At 32.8% G+C, this 20314-nt stretch overlaps 1 protein-coding gene across 1 annotated transcript; it reads right to left on the bottom strand.

Moving 5' to 3' along the window:
• Positions 1-295: 295 nt before the first annotated feature.
• LOC139519729 (protein BCCIP homolog) lies at positions 296-20313 on the bottom strand. Its single transcript, XM_071311971.1, has 7 exons — positions 20162-20313; positions 11496-11570; positions 11084-11164; positions 10200-10298; positions 9619-9803; positions 1804-1939; positions 296-488 (listed from the first exon to the last, which is right to left on the bottom strand). Exons 1-7 carry the CDS (start codon positions 20285-20287, stop codon positions 318-320), a joined length of 873 nt encoding a protein of 290 aa, XP_071168072.1. The 5' UTR covers positions 20288-20313; the 3' UTR covers positions 296-317.
• Between the last annotated feature and the right edge of the window lies 1 nt (position 20314).

Genomic DNA, 20314 nt, shown 5'->3' with positions numbered 1-20314 from the left:
AGAGTGAATACAGCTTGCATTTTTATTGATATTTATTTCATGGTTTTGTCAAATATTGCATATAAATCAAGAAAATCCGTAATCCGTTGAATGTTTAAATATTGTATCTTCAAAATCTTCAAAAATTGGTATCCCAGGAATAAAAGTAAATCCACAGTACTGACAACTATCGGGTTGTAGGCCAAATATTAAAATGCATTGCATCCTAAGAAAAGCCACAGGGCTTACAAAACACTGAAGATAAAATTAAATGTCAGCCGAAAGCATCCTTAAAATTGTCAATTAACTATGCATCTAAGACAAGATAAAATTTATTTTTAAGTAGCAGCCAAAGCTGTTTTAATGTTAGCTACAGCTGTTTGTAGATTTTCTGATGGTATCACAAGTACAGTTCTTAAAGCCTCCATCTGATCTTCAGCATCCCACTTCCCATCCACCACAGTATCCCGCTCTGATGCAACAGAGTAAGTGAAGGAAAATTCACACTCCTGTAAAACAAAATAAATCTCATTACAAGAAAAGCTTGTAAACAAAATACTAAGAAATATGTTGTATACAATTGTAAAACTGTTAATTTATTTTGGATAATTTAAGAATTGACATAGGTTCGAGGTTTGGGTGCCCAATAACATATTTAATCTGCCCCATTGTGTATGTGCCTGTTATCAGATCACTGGTTTCTGTTGATTGTTTTTTTTCACAACTGAAAAAACAACAATATTTTTAAAAAACTTTCTTTGAAACAAATTGAAGTTCTGGTATAAACTGTTAAATTGAAAGTGCATCATTTGAAGTGAGCAACATCAGCAACATCAGCATACTCATTACTGCCTTAACTTAAGACTCTTTATTTGTGCAAAATAAAGTTGTCAAAAAACTTAACACTCGTTTTGAAAAAAAGCAAATTTCCTAATACCAGTTGTTATCTTATCAATGGTAAAACATGGATTAGACGTATACATAAATTCAGTGTATGTTTGCAAAGCATGATTGAGTGTAAGTAGCTCTCTCTATGTTATTTCTTCAAGAACATATTCAAAATAAAGGTGAGATAAAGGTATCAATGACAATTTAAGCACTTTGAAGAAATTAGGATGCATAATTAAATTTCAAACCTGCAAAATAGTTTACCTGTCATCTGAGAAGTAAATTTCAGCTGTTCGTCAACTAATTACCCTTTATTAAAATGAGAAGGAGGGGTTGTTTTGATTGTACTTAATGATCATGTCACTTTTATGACCAGAAATGGGTGGCTGTTTAAAAAGACAAACGGTTCGGTCAGAAAGAATGCAAATTATGTTAAAATGTCTATTTCTGAAGAAAGCCTTGAATACTTAATAGAAGATGACCGTTTCCTTCATGCTTTAGCCAGCTGGACAATGACCGGTAAAATTACAAATGTCCGGATAATATGACCGTTTTGGAAGACATGGTTATACAGTGTTGTTGAATCAGAGTTTTTTTTTTTTTAGATGGAACATGAATTGGCTTAGTTATAGTTTACATTAAAGGTAAATAGGTTTTTGTTTTCCTGTATTTAAATTCTATAGGGTATGTTTGGGCATGGAACAACGCACCGTCTTCATGATCTGTTTATGATGTTGCTTTGTGAATTATTATTTATGAAGTTCATCCACTAACATTACAGTGAGGAAGCCACAATCAATATTCCGACATATACTGATATTCTTTGTCCTGATAACACAATGATTTTGTATACATTACAAGAAAATACCTCTTCCTCGCATAAAAATAAGTATACATGTTCTCAAATGCCAATCATGTAAGATAGTCAATGTTTACCTTGGATATTAACTCCTCCTCAGCATTTGTATAAAACAGCTGATCTGAACCCTTTGGTCTGTAACACTTTGATATTAATATATAGTGTCCAAATTCATATTTCATTTTCTTTCTTGTACATTTCTCCATTTCTTTGCTAAAATAAAATTATTTTGTTATTAATCTAAATGTTCAACCAATTAGATATGTTTTATAGGAATGTATGCATATGGGGGCTTTGGCAAAACTATAAAATTAAATATTGACGAAAATACAAATTTTCTTTAATTCAGGAAAATATCCACAGTACATAATAAATGTATCATGTAATTACTCTTGCCTGCATAGATAGATATACCTGGTAAAATACCATATAAATTACAGCCGATTGCATGAAACGTGTAGGGAAAGGCAGAATCCTTATTTAGCTTGCTTGTTAGCTGAACCGTGAAGTCATTATTAGTTAAGGTATACTACCCTCCTTTCGAAGTAGTCTAGTCTTACAGACAGATAGATTAGTTATCTCTCGGACTAGTCTACTCTAAAAGGAGGGTAGTATACCTAACCTAATAATGACTTCATGGTTCAGCTAACAAGCAAGCTACCCAGGGATTCTATCTTTCCCTACACACTCAATGCAATCGGCTGCAATAGATGTAATAAGAGACATGTACTTTAGATGTACAGGACAGACAAGTTATGGATGCTGCAAATGTTTTAACTTGTATATCTATACTATTAAACGAGAAGACCTTATTTTGTGTGTCGCTTCTCTTCCTTCCACAATAAATTAATCATCATGCCTCTGTGTTCTATAGGTAACATGCATAGTCGCATTTGTCATCCATTCTTATGATTATTTAGATTGAGTTATTTTTGGAGAAAAACAACAACTAGAGGCTCTAAAGAGCCTGTGTCGCTCACCTTGGTCTATGTGACTATTAAACAAAGGAAGCAGATGGATTCATGACAAAATTGTATTTTGGTGATGGTGATGTGTTTGTACATCTTACTTTACTGAACATCCTTGCAGCTTACAATTATCTCTATCTATAATGAAGTTGGCCCAGTAGTTTCAGTGGAAAATGTTAGTAAAAATTTACAAATTTAATAAAAATTGTTGAAAATTGACTATAAAGGACAATAACTCCTTAGGGGGTCAATTGACCATTTCGGTCATGTTGACTTATTTGTAAATCTTACTTTGCTGAACATTATTGCTGTTTACAGTTTATTTCTATCTATAATAATTTTCAAGATAATAACCAAAAACAGTAAAATTTCCTTAAAATTACCAATTCAGGGGCAGGAACCCAACAACGGGTTGTCCGATTTATCTGAAAATTTCAGGGCAGATAGATCTTGACCTGATAAACAATTTATCCCCCTGTCAGATTTGCTCTAAAGGCTTTGGTTTTTGAGTTATAAGCCAAAAACTGCATTTTACCCCTATCTTCTATTTTTAGCCATGGCGGCCATCTTGGTTAGATGGCCGGGTCATCGGACACATTTTTTAAACTAGATACCCAAAAGATGATTGTGGATAAGTTTGGATTAATTTGGCCCAGTAGTTTCAGAGGAGAAGATTTTTGTAAAAGATTACTAAGATTTACGAAAAATGGTTAAAAATTGACTATAAAGGGCAATAACTCCTATATTGGTCAACTGACCCCTCGGTCATGTTGACTTATTTGTAAATCTTACTTTGCTGAACATTATTGCTGTTTACAGTTTATTTCTATCTTTAATAATTTTCAAGATAATAACCAAAAACAGTAAAATTTCCTTAAAATTACCAATTCAGGGGCAGCAACCCAAAAACAGGTTGTCAGATTCATCTGAAAATTTCAGGGTAGATAGATCTTGACCTGATAAACAATTTTCTAATAGTCAGATTTGCTCTTAATGCTTTGGTTTTTAAGTTATAAGCCAAAAACTGCATTTTACCCCTATGTTCTATTTTTAGCCATGGCGGCCATCTTGGTTGGTTGGCCGGGTCCCTGGACACATTTTTTAAACTAGATACCCCAAAGATAATTGTGGCCAAGTTTGGATAAATTTGGCCCAGTGGTTTCAGAGGAGAAAATTTTTGTAAAAGATTACTAATATTTACGAAAAATGGTTAAAAATTGACTATAAAGGGCAATAACTCCTATATGGGTCAACTGACCATTTCGGTCATGTTGACTTATTTGTAGATCTTACTTTGCTGAACATTATTGCTGTTTACAGTTTATCTCTATCTATAATAATATTCAAGATAATAACCATATAACGGCAAAATTTCCTTAAAATTGCCAATTCAGGGGCAGCAACCCAACAACCGGTTGTCCGATTCGTCTGAAAATTTTAAGGCAGATAGATCTTGACTTAATAAACAATTTAACCCCATGTCAGATTTGCTCTAAATGCTTCGGTTTCAGAGTTATAAGCCAAAAACTGCATTTGACCCCTATGTTCTATTTTTAGCCATGGCGGCCATCTTGGTTGGTTGGCTGGGTAACCGAACACATTTTTTAAACTAGATACCCCAATGATGATTGTGGCCAAGTTTGGTTAAATTTGGCCCAGTAGTTTCAGAGGAGAAGATTTTTGTAAAAGTTAACGACGACGGACGACGGACGCCGGACGACGCCGGACGACGACGGACGCCGGACGCCAAGTGATGAGAAAAGCTCACTTGGCCCTTCGGGCCAGGTGAGCTAAAAAAGGAGTTCGGATATTGATTCCGTCATCACACTGATTTTTAGTGATAGATAATACTTCTGGTTTGAAACATGCACAAGTACAACCAATCGTATGATAGGTAACAAAACTGAAAAAAATAAATGAGCAAATCAGAGCGTTCTCCATATCATGTTGTTTAGATCGCAAAAACCACAACTATTATACTTTCTTAGAGTGGAAAATGATTTTCGTGTTTATCTACGATAATATAACTTCAATATATAAAGACTCTCTGTATTCTGTCCAGGGCTTTCCATTGAAGCCGGTAGCCGGCGGAAATCCGCCGTTTACGGTGGCTTCAAGTGCCAACTACTTCACTGACAAAAATGTAAATTCAAAAAGAAAAAAATATCTTTCAAATGTTTGCAGGCAGCCGAGAGACGTATTGTCGCAAAGTCGCGGTCACGATAAACAAGGATGAAAAGTCAGTGTTTACCTTGGGCTAAATATAGTTCACATGAATTCAGGTCACTGATTGGTTGTCTATTTAAAGACAGAATGCATCGTTTCTTTTCAAAGATAACAAGAGAAACATTCCGGTAGTCATTGAACGTTAACAATAGAGACGTTCCGATGGTCATTAACTTGTTGGCTTTTTTTTTTGGCTTTTAAAACGTGAAGACAATCAGATAGGATGACAATCTTATGTTATGGAATAATATCAGTCAAATTAAAGAAAGTGTAGTAGATCATATTGGTCAGAATCTGGTTAACAGTATCTTTTGAAGTTCATTTTTCAAAGCCCACGTGGTGTTCAGAGAATCAAGGTCAAAAACGAAAGTAGAATATTGTCGACTCGACCTCAAATAAATAACATTTCCAAATGATTTATGTATTCGACTCATTGAACAGTTTACAAAAAAAAGAGAAAATCAGAGGATAAATCAATTTTCTGTCAATGCTTGAGAAATAATTGTATGATTTAAATACGCGTAACAGTCTTTAGAGAGAAAAGGGGGGTCACTTGTTTACAAATGCACGTAGTTATGCAAAATAAATCGATCAAGATTTCTAACAAACCGGATTATTTTATAAATAAAACTCCTTTAAAATTAAATGAATTGTAAGCATAAGGTAATGAAAATAAAAAACTATAACATAAAAAAAAAATGAAATTTCTTTGAGATTTTTTTTTCTTTCTTTAATTTCATACATTAAAAAAATGGTCATTTAAAAGATAAAATTAGGTGCCAGGAGATTAGGAGAATGCAGGATTTTGCTTTATTTATGCCAGAGCTTCTGGGGGCCTTGATTTCGGGATTTCCGGATATGAATTTCTATAAATTCTGCAATTCATGATTTCATGTTTTTAAGCCTGGGATCTCGAGATCAGGACCCTTCCGACCACCCCATTAAATAAGCCTTAGTCGGTCTTAGTCATTTATACAAGATTCATACCCTACCATTGGCATGTTAATAAGGCTCTCAAAAGAAAACAAGCACCGATGGATTGTCCATGAAGCATATTTTAAAATTTTAATTTTAATTTGACTAAAATTACCAAAAGATGCATTGTAGCAAAGGAGAAGAATAATTGTGGTCTGAGGCCAGAAACACGAAAATAATTGAATTTAACAGAAAGGAAATAAACATTTGACTTTGGAAAAAGGGAGAGGGCTTTTGATACCTTTTATGAAACCATCCATACATAATATCTTTTACAAACAAGAGTGCACACGCTGAAATGTCTCGCCTTCTATACTAATCATTGATATTATGTTGATAGTCCTAAGTATAAAGCTAAGCTTTATAACAACTGTCACATAAACTTAACATTAACCAAGATAACTAAACATAGACCAATGAACCTTGAAAATGAGGTCAAGGTCAGATGAACCATGCCAGGCAGACATGTACAGCTAACAATGCTTCTATACAACATATATAGTTGACCTATTACTTATAGTTTAAGATAAATAGACCAAAACACAAAAACTTAACACTGTGCAATGAACCGTGAAAATGAGGTCACAGTCAAATAAAACCTGTGCAACTGACATAAAGATCATAAAATATTTCCATACACCAAATATAGTTTACCTATGGCATATAGTATTAGATAAAAAGACCAAAACTCAAAAACTTAACTTTGACCACTGAACCATGAAAATGAGATCAAGGTCACATGACATCTGCCCGTTAGACATGTACACCTTACAATCGTTCCATACAACAAATATAGTAGACCTATTGCATATAGAATAAGAAAAACAGACCAAAACACAACCAGGTGCTCCGCAGGGCGCAGCTTTATACGACCGCAGAGGTCGAACCCTGAACAGTTGGGGCAAGTATGGACAAAACATTCAAGCATGATACAGCTCTGAATTTGGATTGTGATCAAATTTTTGACATTACATGGTTTTTTTTTTACACAAAACAAATGCCAAGATTTTACAAATCAATTAAAGATTTCTTCTTCAAACTTTTTAAATCTAAAATTAAATAGTTGACACAGCATAGGTTTCTGACACAGAATGAATGTGGTCTAATGAACTTAAAAGGTTTTTTTTGCCTTTGAGCAATTCACTATGCTGTTGAATATTAATCCTCTCAAAAAAATGTTTGAAGAAATTTTCTTTTTATTTATGAAATCTGAAATGAGAAAAATTTAACCCCCCCCCTTTTTTTTTCACATCCCCGTTTCCCTTTTTCAAAACTGATATCAATTCAAATTTCTAATGGAGTTTGCAACAATAACTACTCATTTAAATACATCATAAAATATTAAGATGTAAAAAAACTGCTTGTTATCACTGAATGGTAAAGATTATTTAAATTTATCAGTTGGTAGTAAAAAGTGTATATACATTGTATATTGTATATAACAAAGATTTAAGTTGATTCTGGACAAAGAAAGATAACTCCAATTAAAAAAAATTCTTGCTATTGCACAATATTGTGCAATAGGATATTTCTTGCTTACTATTCTGGACAAAGAAAGATAACTCTAATTAAAAAAAAATTTGCTATTTCACAATATTGTGCAATTAGATATTTCTTGCCATTGCACAATACTGTGCAATTGAAAAGACTTGCTATTGCACAATACTTAATATAATAATTTTAGATCCTGATTTGGACCAACTTGAAAACTGGGCCCATAATCAAAAATCTAAGTACATGTTTAGATTCAGCATATCAAAGAGGCCCAAGAATTCAATTTTTGTTAAAATCAAACTTAGTTTAATTTTGGACCCTTTGGACTTTAATGTAGAATTTGAAATTTGAAAACAGGACCAAAAATGAAGAATCTACATACACAGTTAGATTTGGCATATCAAAGAACCCCAAGGATTCAATTTTTGATGAAATCAAACAAAGTTTAATTTTGGACCCTTTGGACCTTAATGTAGACCAATTTGAAAACTGGACCAAAAAACTTCAATAATCAAGAATCTAAGTACATTTTTAGATTCAACATATCAAAGAACCCAACCGATTCATTTTTTGTCAAAATCAAACTAAGTTTAATTTTGGACCCTTTGGACCTTAATGTAGACCAATTTGAAAACGGGACCAAAAGTTGAGAATCTACATATACAGTTAGATTCGGCATATCAAAGAACCCCAATTATTCAATTTTGATGAAATCAAACAAAGTTTAATTTTGGACCCTTTGGGCCCCTTTTTCCTAAACTGTTGGGACCAAAACTCCCAAAATCAATACCAACCTTCCTTTTATGGTCATAAGCCTTGTGTTTAAATTTCATAGATTTGTATTTACTTATACTAACATTATGGTGCGAAAACCAAGAAAAATGCTTATTTGGGTCCCTTTTTGGCCCCTAATTCCTAAACTGTTGGGTCCTAAACTCCCAAAATCAATACCAACCTTCCTTTTGTGGTCATAAACATTGTGTTTAAATTTCATAGATTTCTATTTACTTAACCTAAGGTTATTGTGCAAAAACCAAGAAAAATGCTTATTTGGGCCCTTTATTGGCCCCTTATTCCTAAACTATTGAAACCAAAACTCCCAAAATCAATCCCAATCTTTCTTTTGTGGTCATAAACCTTGTGTCAAAATTTCATAGATTTCTATTAACTTAAACTAAAGTTATGGTGCGAAAACCAAGAAAATGCTTATTTGGGCCCTTTTTGGCCCCTAATTCCCAAAATGTTGTGACCAAAACTCCCAAAATCAATACCAACCTTCCTTTTATGGTCATAAACCTTGTGTTAAAATTTCATAGATTTCTATTCACTTTTACTACAGTTAGAGTGCGAAAACTAAAAGTATTCGGACGCCGGACGACGACGACGACGACGACGCAGACGCCAACGTGATAGCAATATACGACGAAAATTTTTTCAAAATTTGCGGTCGTATAAAAATTTAACTTTGACCACTGAACCACGAAAATGAGGTCAAGGTCACATGACATCTGCCCGCTAGACATGTACACCTTACAATCGTTCCATACAACAAATATAGTAGACCTATTGCATATAGTATGAGAAAAACAGACCAAAACACAAAAATTTAACTATAACCACTGAACCATGAAAATGAGGTCAAGGTCAGATGACACCTGCCAGTTGGACATGTATACCTTACAGTCCTTCCATACACTGAATATACTAGCCCTATTGCTTATAGTATCTGAGATATGGACTTGACCACCAAAACTTAACCTTGTTCACTGATCCATGAAATAAGGTCGAGGTCAAGTGAAAACTATCTGACAGACATGAGGACCTTGCAAGGTACGCACATATCAAATATAGTTATCCTATTACTTATAATAAGAGAGAATTCAACATTACAAAAAATTTGAACTTTTTTTTCAAGTGGTCACTGAACCATGAAAATGAGGTCAAGGACATTGGACATGTGACTGACGGAAACTTTGTAACATGAGGCATCTATATACAAAGTATGAAGCATCCAGGTCTTCCACCTTCTAAAATATAAAGCTTTTAAGAAGTTAGCTAACACCGCCGCCGCCGCCGGATCACTATCCCTATGTCGAGCTTTCTGCAACAAAAGTTGCAGGCTCGACAAAAATCATTCTACAGCAGTTCACAAGCTGTATATGCCCGCGATTTCACGGGTGTGTTCTAGTATATATATATATATATGTATATATGTCAATGTATACTTACAACAACGATTCATACATGGGGACAGATATTTGTGGTGGTATGTTGATATATCTCTCGGATATCAGATATCCTACTTGTTGATCTGCATCGGTCAATATCTGTGATAACCTCTCTTTTTGTTGTTGTGAACATGCTTGACATTTCTCCATTAACATTGATCTAAACTGTTTAACACACTCGACATTCTGTAATGTAATTTGTATGAAAGGGTTTAACAATTGAAAATGTAACTGTTTCATACATTGTAGATTGTCGATTGCTGGAAGTTAAGTGACAAATATTTCATGCATACCATATTCTGGTTAAAAACAAATTTAACAATAAATGTTAATCATTTGGCAGGTTCTTTAAAATAGAATAACCTGAAGGAAGGCCAAGAAATTTGGACTGCCTTTGGAAAAAGATAAAATGTACCTGGATTCAAAAAAACTAGTCCCACTTGAAAACATATTAATATATTACTTGAAAATTAAAAATCCACTTTTATATCATTTTCTTTTGGCAGGATAAGAGCGTTTTTCTAGTTTTGTATATTCACAGATATTTAATGATGTACAAAAAATGTACTAATGCCATCTGACCTGTTTTTCAGTGACGTTGATTACTGTAATCAAACCAAGAACCGGGTCACCTTCTCCCATGTCATCATCTTCTTCGTCACTGTCTGGAATATCTATTTGCTAAAGGGGAGATAACAACTGATTTTACAACGAACATGAAGAAACCAATCAATATTCTTACAACGGAACAGATCAAATTAACATTTATCAATAGCTATTTTGAAGATTATCACTAAATTGTTTAACTAGAAACAGTTTTTTTTTCATACTGAAATTATCTAAAAAATGATGTTTAAACAGGAAGACAAATTTTGGTCATTTTTATTGAACTTTTTCTTAAATAATTCAAATGAATAAGGATTTAAAAGTAAGATAGATTTTCACGGTCACCATTTTAATGGAATTTTAACTATACATTAACATGATTAAATTGTGAATCCTGCATCTATATGAAAAGACAACAGTCTGTTCTCATTATGAAGGAATATCTCAATTATTGTCAGATTTGAAATAACATCGCGCATTAATGGTAGATTGTGTGTCTTTTGCTTTACATCAAATGTCATATATATATGTCATGTATGTTCAGAACGAATTTAATTTAGACCTCATTAAGGTGGTACCCAACACTTTAACTAAAATTAATTTGGCTCGTTTAATTTTCTTAAAATTTTGACAAAGTATTTACTTTGACCCTTTTACAAAAATATAAAAATTTCAAAAAAATTGAACCAACCGTTTTATCAGAAAAAATACACTGGTTATATAGCAGTTTGACAAACTCTTATTTTGATCATGGAGAAGCTTAATATTCCCTTATGAACACAATGTCATTAAAACGTTCTGCTGATTTTACAGAGTTATCTCACTGTAGTGTTAGGTACCACCTTAATATAACAACTAACCTTTATAACACTTCCTATATAGTTCTGTGATATGATTGTGTTGGCCATCTCAGATAAATCTATCTTGGCTTTTAAAAACAGCTGCAATGAAAAGAAAAGTAAACTCTCATTGTATATAGATATTTATTTATAATGGTAGCCTTGGTAGGTACCATAAATACATGTAGGTAATACTTATATTTTTCATTTTTTAAATTAAAAAAATATAATGACATGAAGAGACTCTTTGAACCTTTTTTTGCAAATATTTAGTAAGGGGCAAAAACTTTACCTTTTAAAAGGGTTGATAAACATGATAAAAAGTTTACCATGCACAACTGATTAAGAATAAAGCACATCTATGTTTCATTCAAAACTTGTTTCAGTCAAGACTCAGTAAAGACCAGTATGTGTAATTGTTTGGATGACTTACCTGCTGTAGCAATGCTCTAGCTCCATGAAAATCACTGTCTTCAATTGTTCTAGCTTCAAATTCTACTTGAATTTCCTGCAAGATTAAAGTTGTTAATATACATTCTAATACAAAATCAAAGTGCTTGTAAGCACAGAAGAGTAAAGATTGCTTCAATTTATCAGTGGGATATAAAATTAAATATCAATGAATTGGTTGTAGTTGATCTAGACAAAAAGAAGATATTTAACTCGAAATTTTAAAGACGACCTAATTTATGACATCATTTATATTTTTAAAACAGATATTAGATTCCTGTACCTTGCAAAAGTTATGTAAATTTCTTGAAAAGTGTAACATCATTTTGTGCCTTGACTATCTCAGCATATATAACATGGAAAAATTTCTTGAAATGTTCATGGATAGGATGTATAGAATGTTATGATCAATGCACTATATTTCGTGTATCAAAAAGGTAGTGATAAGCCTTGGAAGATTTAGATATCAAGTCAGTCCAAAACGGATTTGTTTACCTAAAAAAACATGTAGGGCTAGACATACATGATATATAGAACTATTTTAGTGTATAAAGTTGACACTGTTTACCCAGGATTTTTATGAAAAAGGAGAACTTTCTCAATTCACAATACTGAAATAAGCCAAAACATTTTTGAACAATTGGCATCTTTATTTATAAATGCCATTTCAAGTAAATATTATAAATAAAAAATAACCAGATGCTCCGCAGGGCACAGCTTTATATGACCGCAGAGGTCGAACACAGCATAGGTTTCTGACACAGAATGAATGTGGCCTAATGAACTTAAATTTTTTTTTTTACCAACTATGGTCCAATATCCAAAATCTAAATATGGTCACGGATTGATTCAGCATATCGAGAATCCCAAGAATTCAATAGTTGATGAAATCAAACAAAGTTTAATTTTGGACCCTTTTGACCGAAATGTGGACTAATTTGAAAATGGAACCCAAAATTAAAAATCTAAATACATGGCTAGAATCGGCATATCAAAGAACCTCAATAATTCCTTTTTTTATGAAATCAAACAAAGTTTTATTTTGGACCCTTTGGACTTCATGTGGACCAATTTAAAAAGAGGACCAAATTCCAACCAGGTGCTCCGCAGGGCGCAGCTTTATACGACCCCAGTGGTTGAACCATGAACAGTTGAGACAAATTTGGTCACAATATTCAAGCTTGATTCTGTCTGAATTTGGATTGTGATCAAATTTTTGACATAATATAGGTTTTTGTCACAAAATTAATGTGGTCAAAGATCTAACAAATCTATTACACAATACTGTGCAATTGAAGATTTCTTCTTGAAACTTTTCAAAATTCGAAATTTGAAAATTTTTTAAAAAAAAGGAAGCCCTTCAAAAAATGGTAAACAAAAAAAAAAACCACCCCAACTTTTGGAACAACAACCCTTAAACTCAATCCCATGCTTTCCATTGCAGTATTGAACCTTGTAGTACAATTTCAGAGAGATCCATACACTTAAACACAAGTTATTGTCAGGATTGTTTGGAAACTAGAAACATGCTTCTTTTTGGTCCTTTTTTGGCCCCTAATTTCTACATATTTTGGGCAATTAACCCAAAACTTAATCCCAGCCTACCCTTTGTTATATGGTACATTGTGGTACAATTTCAGAGAGATCCATACAATTGCACATAAGTTATTGTCTTGGAACTAGAAAAATGCTTGTTTTGACCCCTTTTTGGCCCTTAATTCCTAAACTTTGGCCCCATAACCCCTAAAATGAATCCAAACCTTCTACTTGTGGTTTTAAAAATTGCGGTATGATTTCAGAGCAATTGAAATACTTCTACACAAGTTATTATCCTGAAACTAGAAAAATGCTTGTTTTGGGCCCCCTTTTGGGCCCCTAATTTCTAATCGGTTGGGACCATCATCCCCAAAATCAATCCCAACTTTCCATTTGTGTTATTGAACCTTCTGAAAAAATTTCATGAAGATCTATTCCCTTAAACTAAAGTTATTATCCGGAAACCAATGTGTCATCGGACAACGGCATCATACCATTAGGCCTACATTAAAATATTGTTTGTTTGCCCTTTTCCGACCCTATGTTTTGAAACAGGGTAGGTAGGTAGGTAAAATATTTTATTTTTTTCCCCAAAAAATTAACTTGGCTTGGTATATTATTTGTCATGGGTAGGCAGGTAGGTAAAATATTTTATTTTATAGATACAAAATCTGCATAATGTCATTTTTTGTCCGTTTTGTTTTTGCAAATAAGTTTTCCGCTGGGACTATTAGTTTTGAAAAAAAAATATGTAAGAGATAACTTTGTACTGGTAAGATAATGTCCGGGCAGACATATATTACTAGAAGAAAAAGTCCCTAAGTGTTCCAAATTTCGTGTGTGCCTTTTTTTCCAATAAAAATGCTATAAGACTTAAAACTCAATTGTCACGTATTTTGCATCACATTTATAAATTATCTGTATGGAAAACTTGGCGATTTTACTGCCAGATATTCTCCACTTTACAGGGTTTTGTCACTTTTGGTTCATGTCAGATATAAATAATTTAACGGCATCGTCAGCATAATCATTCTGATATGCGGATCACAAAAGGCCATCCCTACATAGAATACAACGTCCGTTTACAAATTAGTTTGTACACACGTTAATACTTTTGTATCAAACGAACTTTTTTGTAAATGAACCCTGCTCTTTAAGTTTAAAGGTACAGAGTAACGTACTTCATATCATGATTTCAGAAAGCGTTCAACATCGATTTCAAACAAATGCTTTGAAACTTCAAATGCAAGTGTTCATGTCAAACGCTCAGGTGATACCAAACGGACTGGACCTTATACGTAAAGATAAAACCCGAGGATTACGGTAAAAAAGTTTTGAACGGGAAATACAAATATAAGATTTTTGGTAGGAACGAAAAAATAAAATAAAATAAAATCTTGCTGGTAAATACAAATAAAAGATTTTCAGGCGGAACGAATTGATAGGGTCGGTCGGTAAAGGGCAAACAAACAATATTTTAATTTAAGCCTTATATGATCACAAAATTTTTTTGGGGTCGTATAAAAACTTAATTCAGCATATTTAAGAACCCTAAGAATTCAAGAATAAAACCCCATTGAAATTTGTCAAGAAATAAGCAATTTATACAAAGAAAAATTATTGTATTTGGCCCCTTATTCCTTTTGTAACAGTTTGGGCCATAACCCCGAAAATCAATCCCAACCTTCCTTTTTTGAAATGGAACCTTGTGGTACAATTCCAGAAAGATCCATACACCACACACAAGTTATTGACTTGAAACTAGAACCAGATGCTCCGCAGGGCGCAGCTTTATAGGACCGCAGAGCTTGAACCCTGAACGGTTGGGGGCAAGTATGGACACAACATTCAAGCTGGATTCAGCTCTAAATTTGGATTGTAATTAAATAGTTGACACAGCATAGGTTTCTGACACAGAATGAATGTGGTCTAATGAACTTAAAATTTGTTTTTTTGCCTTTGAGCAATTCACTATGCTGTTGAATATTAATCCTCTCAAAAAAATGTTTGAAGAAATTTTCTTTTTATTTATGAAAATGAGAAAAACTGACCCCCCCCCCCCTTTCCCTTATTCAAAATCTGATCTCAATTCAAATTTCTAATGGAGTTTGCAACAATAACTACTCATTTAAATACATCAAAAAATATTAAAATGTAAAAAAATTCGTAAGGGTTCCACGGAACCCAGTGTCTCGCCTACTTTTGCTGTTAATCGCAGACTCAACAAAATGAGGAAAAACATCAATAAAAATTTCCCTCTCGATACTGTCTTTTGATTGAAAGAAGCTTCCAAGTTTGGTAAAAAATCCAGGATAGTTTATGAATCTAATAAATGTTGTATAAACTTTAACTGCAGACTGTATGTAATGTTAACTGGAAGAAAAACTAAGTCCATCGATAAGTAAAATACGGAAAAAGTGAATTTTTTTTTTACAAAATTTACTTCTGAATAATAACTTTTGATCAGAAACAAGCTTCTGTCTAAGTTTGGTAGAAATCCAGGATAGTTTAAGAACATTATAAAAAGTCGTATAAAAACTTAAACCACAGAGTGAATGTTTGGCAAAAAAACTAAGTCCATTTATAAGTAAAATACGGAAAAGTGGAAATTTATTTTTACAAAATTTTCTTCTTGATACTATCGTATGATCATAAACAAGCTTCTGGCCAAGTTTGGTACAAATCAAGGATAGTTTATGAAAGTTATTAAAATTTTTAAAACTTTAACCACAGAGTGAATGTAATGTTTCCTCGCAGAAAAACAAAGTCCATTTATAAGTAAAATACGGAAAAGTGGAAATTTATTTTTACAAAATATTCTTCTTGATACTATCTTATGATCATAAACAAGCTTCTGGCCAAGTTTGGTACAAATCAAGGATAGTTTATGAAAGTTATTAAAATTTTTAAAACTTTAACCACAGAGTGAATGTAATGTTTCCTCGCAGAAAAACAAAGTCCATTTTTAAGTAAAATACGGAAAAAATGGAATTTTATTTTTACAAAATTTACTTCTGGATACTTTCTTATGATCATAAACAAGCTTCTGTCCAAGTTTGGTAGAAATTCAGTATAGTTTAAGAAAGTTATTAAATTTCAAAAACTTTAACCACAGAGTGAATATTTGTGGACGCCGCCGCCGCTGACAGAATGTAGGATCGCTTAGTCTCGCTTTTTCGACTAAAGTCAAAGGCTCGACAAAAAGTGCAATTGAAGATTTCTTGCTATTGCGCAATACTGTGCAATTGAAAATTTCTTGCTATTGCACAATACTGTGCAATTGAAGATTTCTTGCTATTGCTGAATACTGTGCAATTGAAAATTTCTTGCTATTGCACAATACTTAATATACATGATATAATAATTTTGGATCCTGATTTGGACCAACTTGAAAACTGGGCCCATAATCAAAAATCTAAGTACATGTTTAGATTCAGCATATCAAAGAAGCCCAAGAATTCAATTTTTGTTAAAATCAAACTTAGTTTAATTTTGGACCCTTTGGACTTTAATGTAGACCATTTGAAAACGGGACCAAAAATTAAGAATCTACATACACAGTTAGATTTGGCATATCAAAGAACCCCAATTATTCAATTTTTGAAGAAATCAAACAAAAGTTTAATTTAGGACCCCAAAAACAAAGAATAATGCTTATTTGGGCCCTTTTTTGGCCCCTAATTCCTAAACAGTTGGAACCAAAACTCCCAAAATCAATCCCAACCTTCCTTTTGTGGTCATAAACCTTGTGTCAAAATTTCATAGATTTCTATTTACTTAAACTAAAGTTATAGTGTGAAAACAAAGAAAATGCTTATTTGGGTCCTTTTTGGCCCCTAATTCCTAAACTGTTGGGACCAAAACTTCCAAAATCAATCCCAACCTTCCTGTTGTGGTCATAAACCTTTTGTTTAAATTTCATAGATTTCTATATACTTAAAACTAAAGTTATAGTGCGAAAACCAAAAGTCTTAGGACTATGACGACGACGACACCAACTAGATACAAATTTACGACCAAATTTTTTTTTAGTTTTTGCAGTCGTATAAAAATATTTATTTTGACCCCTTTTGGGCCCCTTGTTACTAAACTATTAAAACCAAAAACCCCAAAATCAATCCCAACCTTCCTTTAGTGGTAATAAAGCTTATGTTAAAATTTTATTGATTTCTATTTACTTTTACTAAAGTTATTATCCGGAAACCATCCGTCTTCGGTCGACAACAACGTGATACCAATATATGACCACAATTTTATAATATTTGCGATCGTATACAAATAATTAAACACTAGAGAAGTATTTCTCATTTCTGTGATAGAGACCCTTTGTGGAACTCTTCTGAACTTTTCGGGGTTGATTTGTCAACATTAAATTGTTCCACCTTACATATGTTACAGAAGTTCAGGAAACTTTGTTAAAACAATGACATAACATTTTACCTGTTACTTTTTCTTTGAGTACATTTCATGAATAAAGTATTACTGTACATTCATTATTATTCATTGGTTACCAATTTTCGTGGATTTCCTGGGTATTGGTGAACCACACAATTAAATATTCAACGGATGACAAGTTTTCTAAAAGCTTGTATGAAGACTCTGTCAAAACCCTGAGCTTAAATGTTTACAAACATGCGTTTTTCTTCATCCACGAAAATTGTTATCTATGAAAATAAATGTATCTAGAGTATACCATCTATATGACATAATTTTTAGACAATTCAAATTCTTGCACACTAGAATTTAGAAAAGTATCCTTTATTCGATGTCAGGCAGGGAAGGGGATGGGTTATTTGCATTAATTGCAGCATGGCTGATGCAGTGTTATAATGTCTGAAGTTGATGCAGGAAGTAACGGCCAAACTGCCATGACGTCCCTAGGACGAAACGGACATACCCCGAAAATATGAAACGGCCATACCCCGAAAAGATGAAACGGCCATAGTACAAAAACGGCCATACTATGTAAAGACGTATCGTCCATGTTTTAATTTTTTTTTTAAATGTGATGTTATATATGAAATATTTTCAAATTGATACTTATAGATGGTTATTATAACTTTTTAATAAACTATACTGTTTTTACATTATTTATCATGTTTAATTTTGTTATATCATTTGTTTACGCATTATGTATATCATATAGGAATGTGTTTAATCTAATAACATATTAAAATATCATATTGTTTTCCAAATGATTTTATGATATCTTGCGTATAACTAACAGAACAAAATGCACAAATATGATTCGAATGACTTTATCCGAATGGGAGACTTATTTCTGTCAAAATTATCAGTCAGAGCTCAGACATAAACAAGTCGATTTTTGTTTTTGACTTAAAGAAGTCAAAACATGTATTTATTATAAAAATGTGTTTTCAATTTTAGACTTATCTAAGTCAGAAAATGACAGACTTGTTTAGGTCTATTTATGTTGATAAAAAAAACTTAATTGTACAAATGTACTTAGTGGCCAAAGTACACCACCTATGGCAGCAAAAACCTGTCTGAGAGTTCACAAGGACTTGAGCTATCTATATTCAATTATCTAATTGAACATCCTTACTAAACACAGATGTTTTACCTCATTAAGTGTGGTTCCAGGTGGTTGCATTGTAAGATTAATTAACATTATTTTCGATTTTTTAGACTCTCATTCATATTTTTCTTTAGAAGACAAAGCATTGCCTTTCAATGTTGTCATTATTTGATTTAGATGCATGACCTTTTCATAAATATGCGTGGGACTTGGAAGTTAACCAATTTTGAGAACTTATCGACTTGTAGGAGTCAATATTTGCAACTTTTTGATCCTGGTCAATTATTTCTTGCTTAACAATATTTAACTTATTAAAGTCGTATTTTGTCTTGCATTAAAGGGAAACATATCTCAAAACTACAACTTTAGACCTCTATGAGTCAAAAGCAGATTGAGACTTATTTATGTCTGAGCTCTGACTGACTATAACTATAAGAAATGTCAGCCATGTAGTTTAGAGGAATAATAAACAACTGAAGAAGGTCAATGGCCGAAACGTCTTGAACAATTGGTTTATTTATACAATTATAAAAGGTATGTTCCCTATTGGAATTTTGAAAACAAGGATATAACTATAAGATTCAGTAGTTATGAAATGTAAAACAAAGTAATCAAGTAATGATTAAGTTTTGAATTTAAGAAGATAGTTAATTGCTTATTATTACTTCTTTGATGAACACAAGCATTAATTATGCTTTTGTAAAGAAATTTTGTTAAGAGAGCCGTGGTGTAGTGGTTAGTGCATCGGACTACTAACACAAAGGTTCCTGGTTCGATTCCAATCTGGGATGAAAATTTTGACACCATTTGCGAGTATGGTCTTGAGGAAACGATGATAGTCCGTCGGACGGGGACCATAAATAAGAGAGAGCCATATCTCTTGCACGTTAAAGACACCCTTGTAGATTTCGAAAAAGAGCAGGCTAATGCCGCTACAAGGCAGCACTCGCACCCGCAAAGTGGAAAGGGATTAACATAAGTTGCAAAACTTGTTTCCCAATCCACTATAAATAAATATGCTTAAACTAAACTAAAGAAATTCAAAAAGAAATACTGTTCAAGATCTCTATAAAAACACAGCACCCAAGCTGAGTTCAAGCGGAGTGCAAACATACATTGATTGGGTAGTGAAATGCTGTTCGAGCAGTCTAAAAAGTAACACAGGCTTTGCAATATTTTATCATTATATTCTATGTTTATATAACCTCAATAATTTTGTGTGGCCGATGTGGCGGTATGGCCGACAAATCCTATGGCCGTTATGGAAGTATGGCCGACCCGTCTCGAAAGCTCTGAAGTACATGTCACCATACTATATCAAGTTACTAATTAATTTTTTTTTCAAATGTACTCAATTTAATTATTGATAATTTATATAAAAAAAAAAAGAAAAAAAAACTGTTATAAATAATCCAGAAGTCAACATTATTAAAACAGTTGCGGATACGAGTAGCCTAATGAGAATTAAAAAAGAGCAAACAAAAACGTGGGTAAAGGGGGGTAACTCTTTTTCAAGAGAACGTCCTTTCAGTATGTTCATATTGTTTATTTGGTTGACAGGGTTATTTTCTTACTTCATTAACTTCACCATCACTACTGTCATCATCATCCATGTCACTTGACCCTTCTTCATCATCGGCGACATCGTCGGCCTGCATTTTTTCTTCAAGTTGCACAACACGTTTCTTCTTCGAAGCCATTTTATAAAGTCTTTAAGAATCTTGTGC

Source organism: Mytilus edulis, chromosome 4 (assembly GCF_963676685.1).
Source record: "Mytilus edulis chromosome 4, xbMytEdul2.2, whole genome shotgun sequence".
Taxonomy (NCBI): domain Eukaryota; kingdom Metazoa; phylum Mollusca; class Bivalvia; order Mytilida; family Mytilidae; genus Mytilus; species Mytilus edulis.
Note: the sequence above shows the minus strand (reverse complement) of the source record. Positions and strands in the feature narration are given on the sequence as shown.

Excerpts from the sequence above, each read along its gene's own strand:
- LOC139519729 (XM_071311971.1), bottom strand. The coding sequence starts at position 20,287 with ATGGCTTCGAAGAAGAAACGTGTTGTGCAACTTGAAGAAAAAATGCAG. Across the intron at positions 10,299-11,083 it reads ATATAGGAAGTGTTATAAAG|CAAATAGATATTCCAGACAG; the intron begins GTTAGTTGTTAT and ends TCTCCCCTTTAG. Across the intron at positions 9,804-10,199 it reads TCAACGTCACTGAAAAACAG|AATGTCGAGTGTGTTAAACA; the intron begins GTCAGATGGCAT and ends ATTACATTACAG.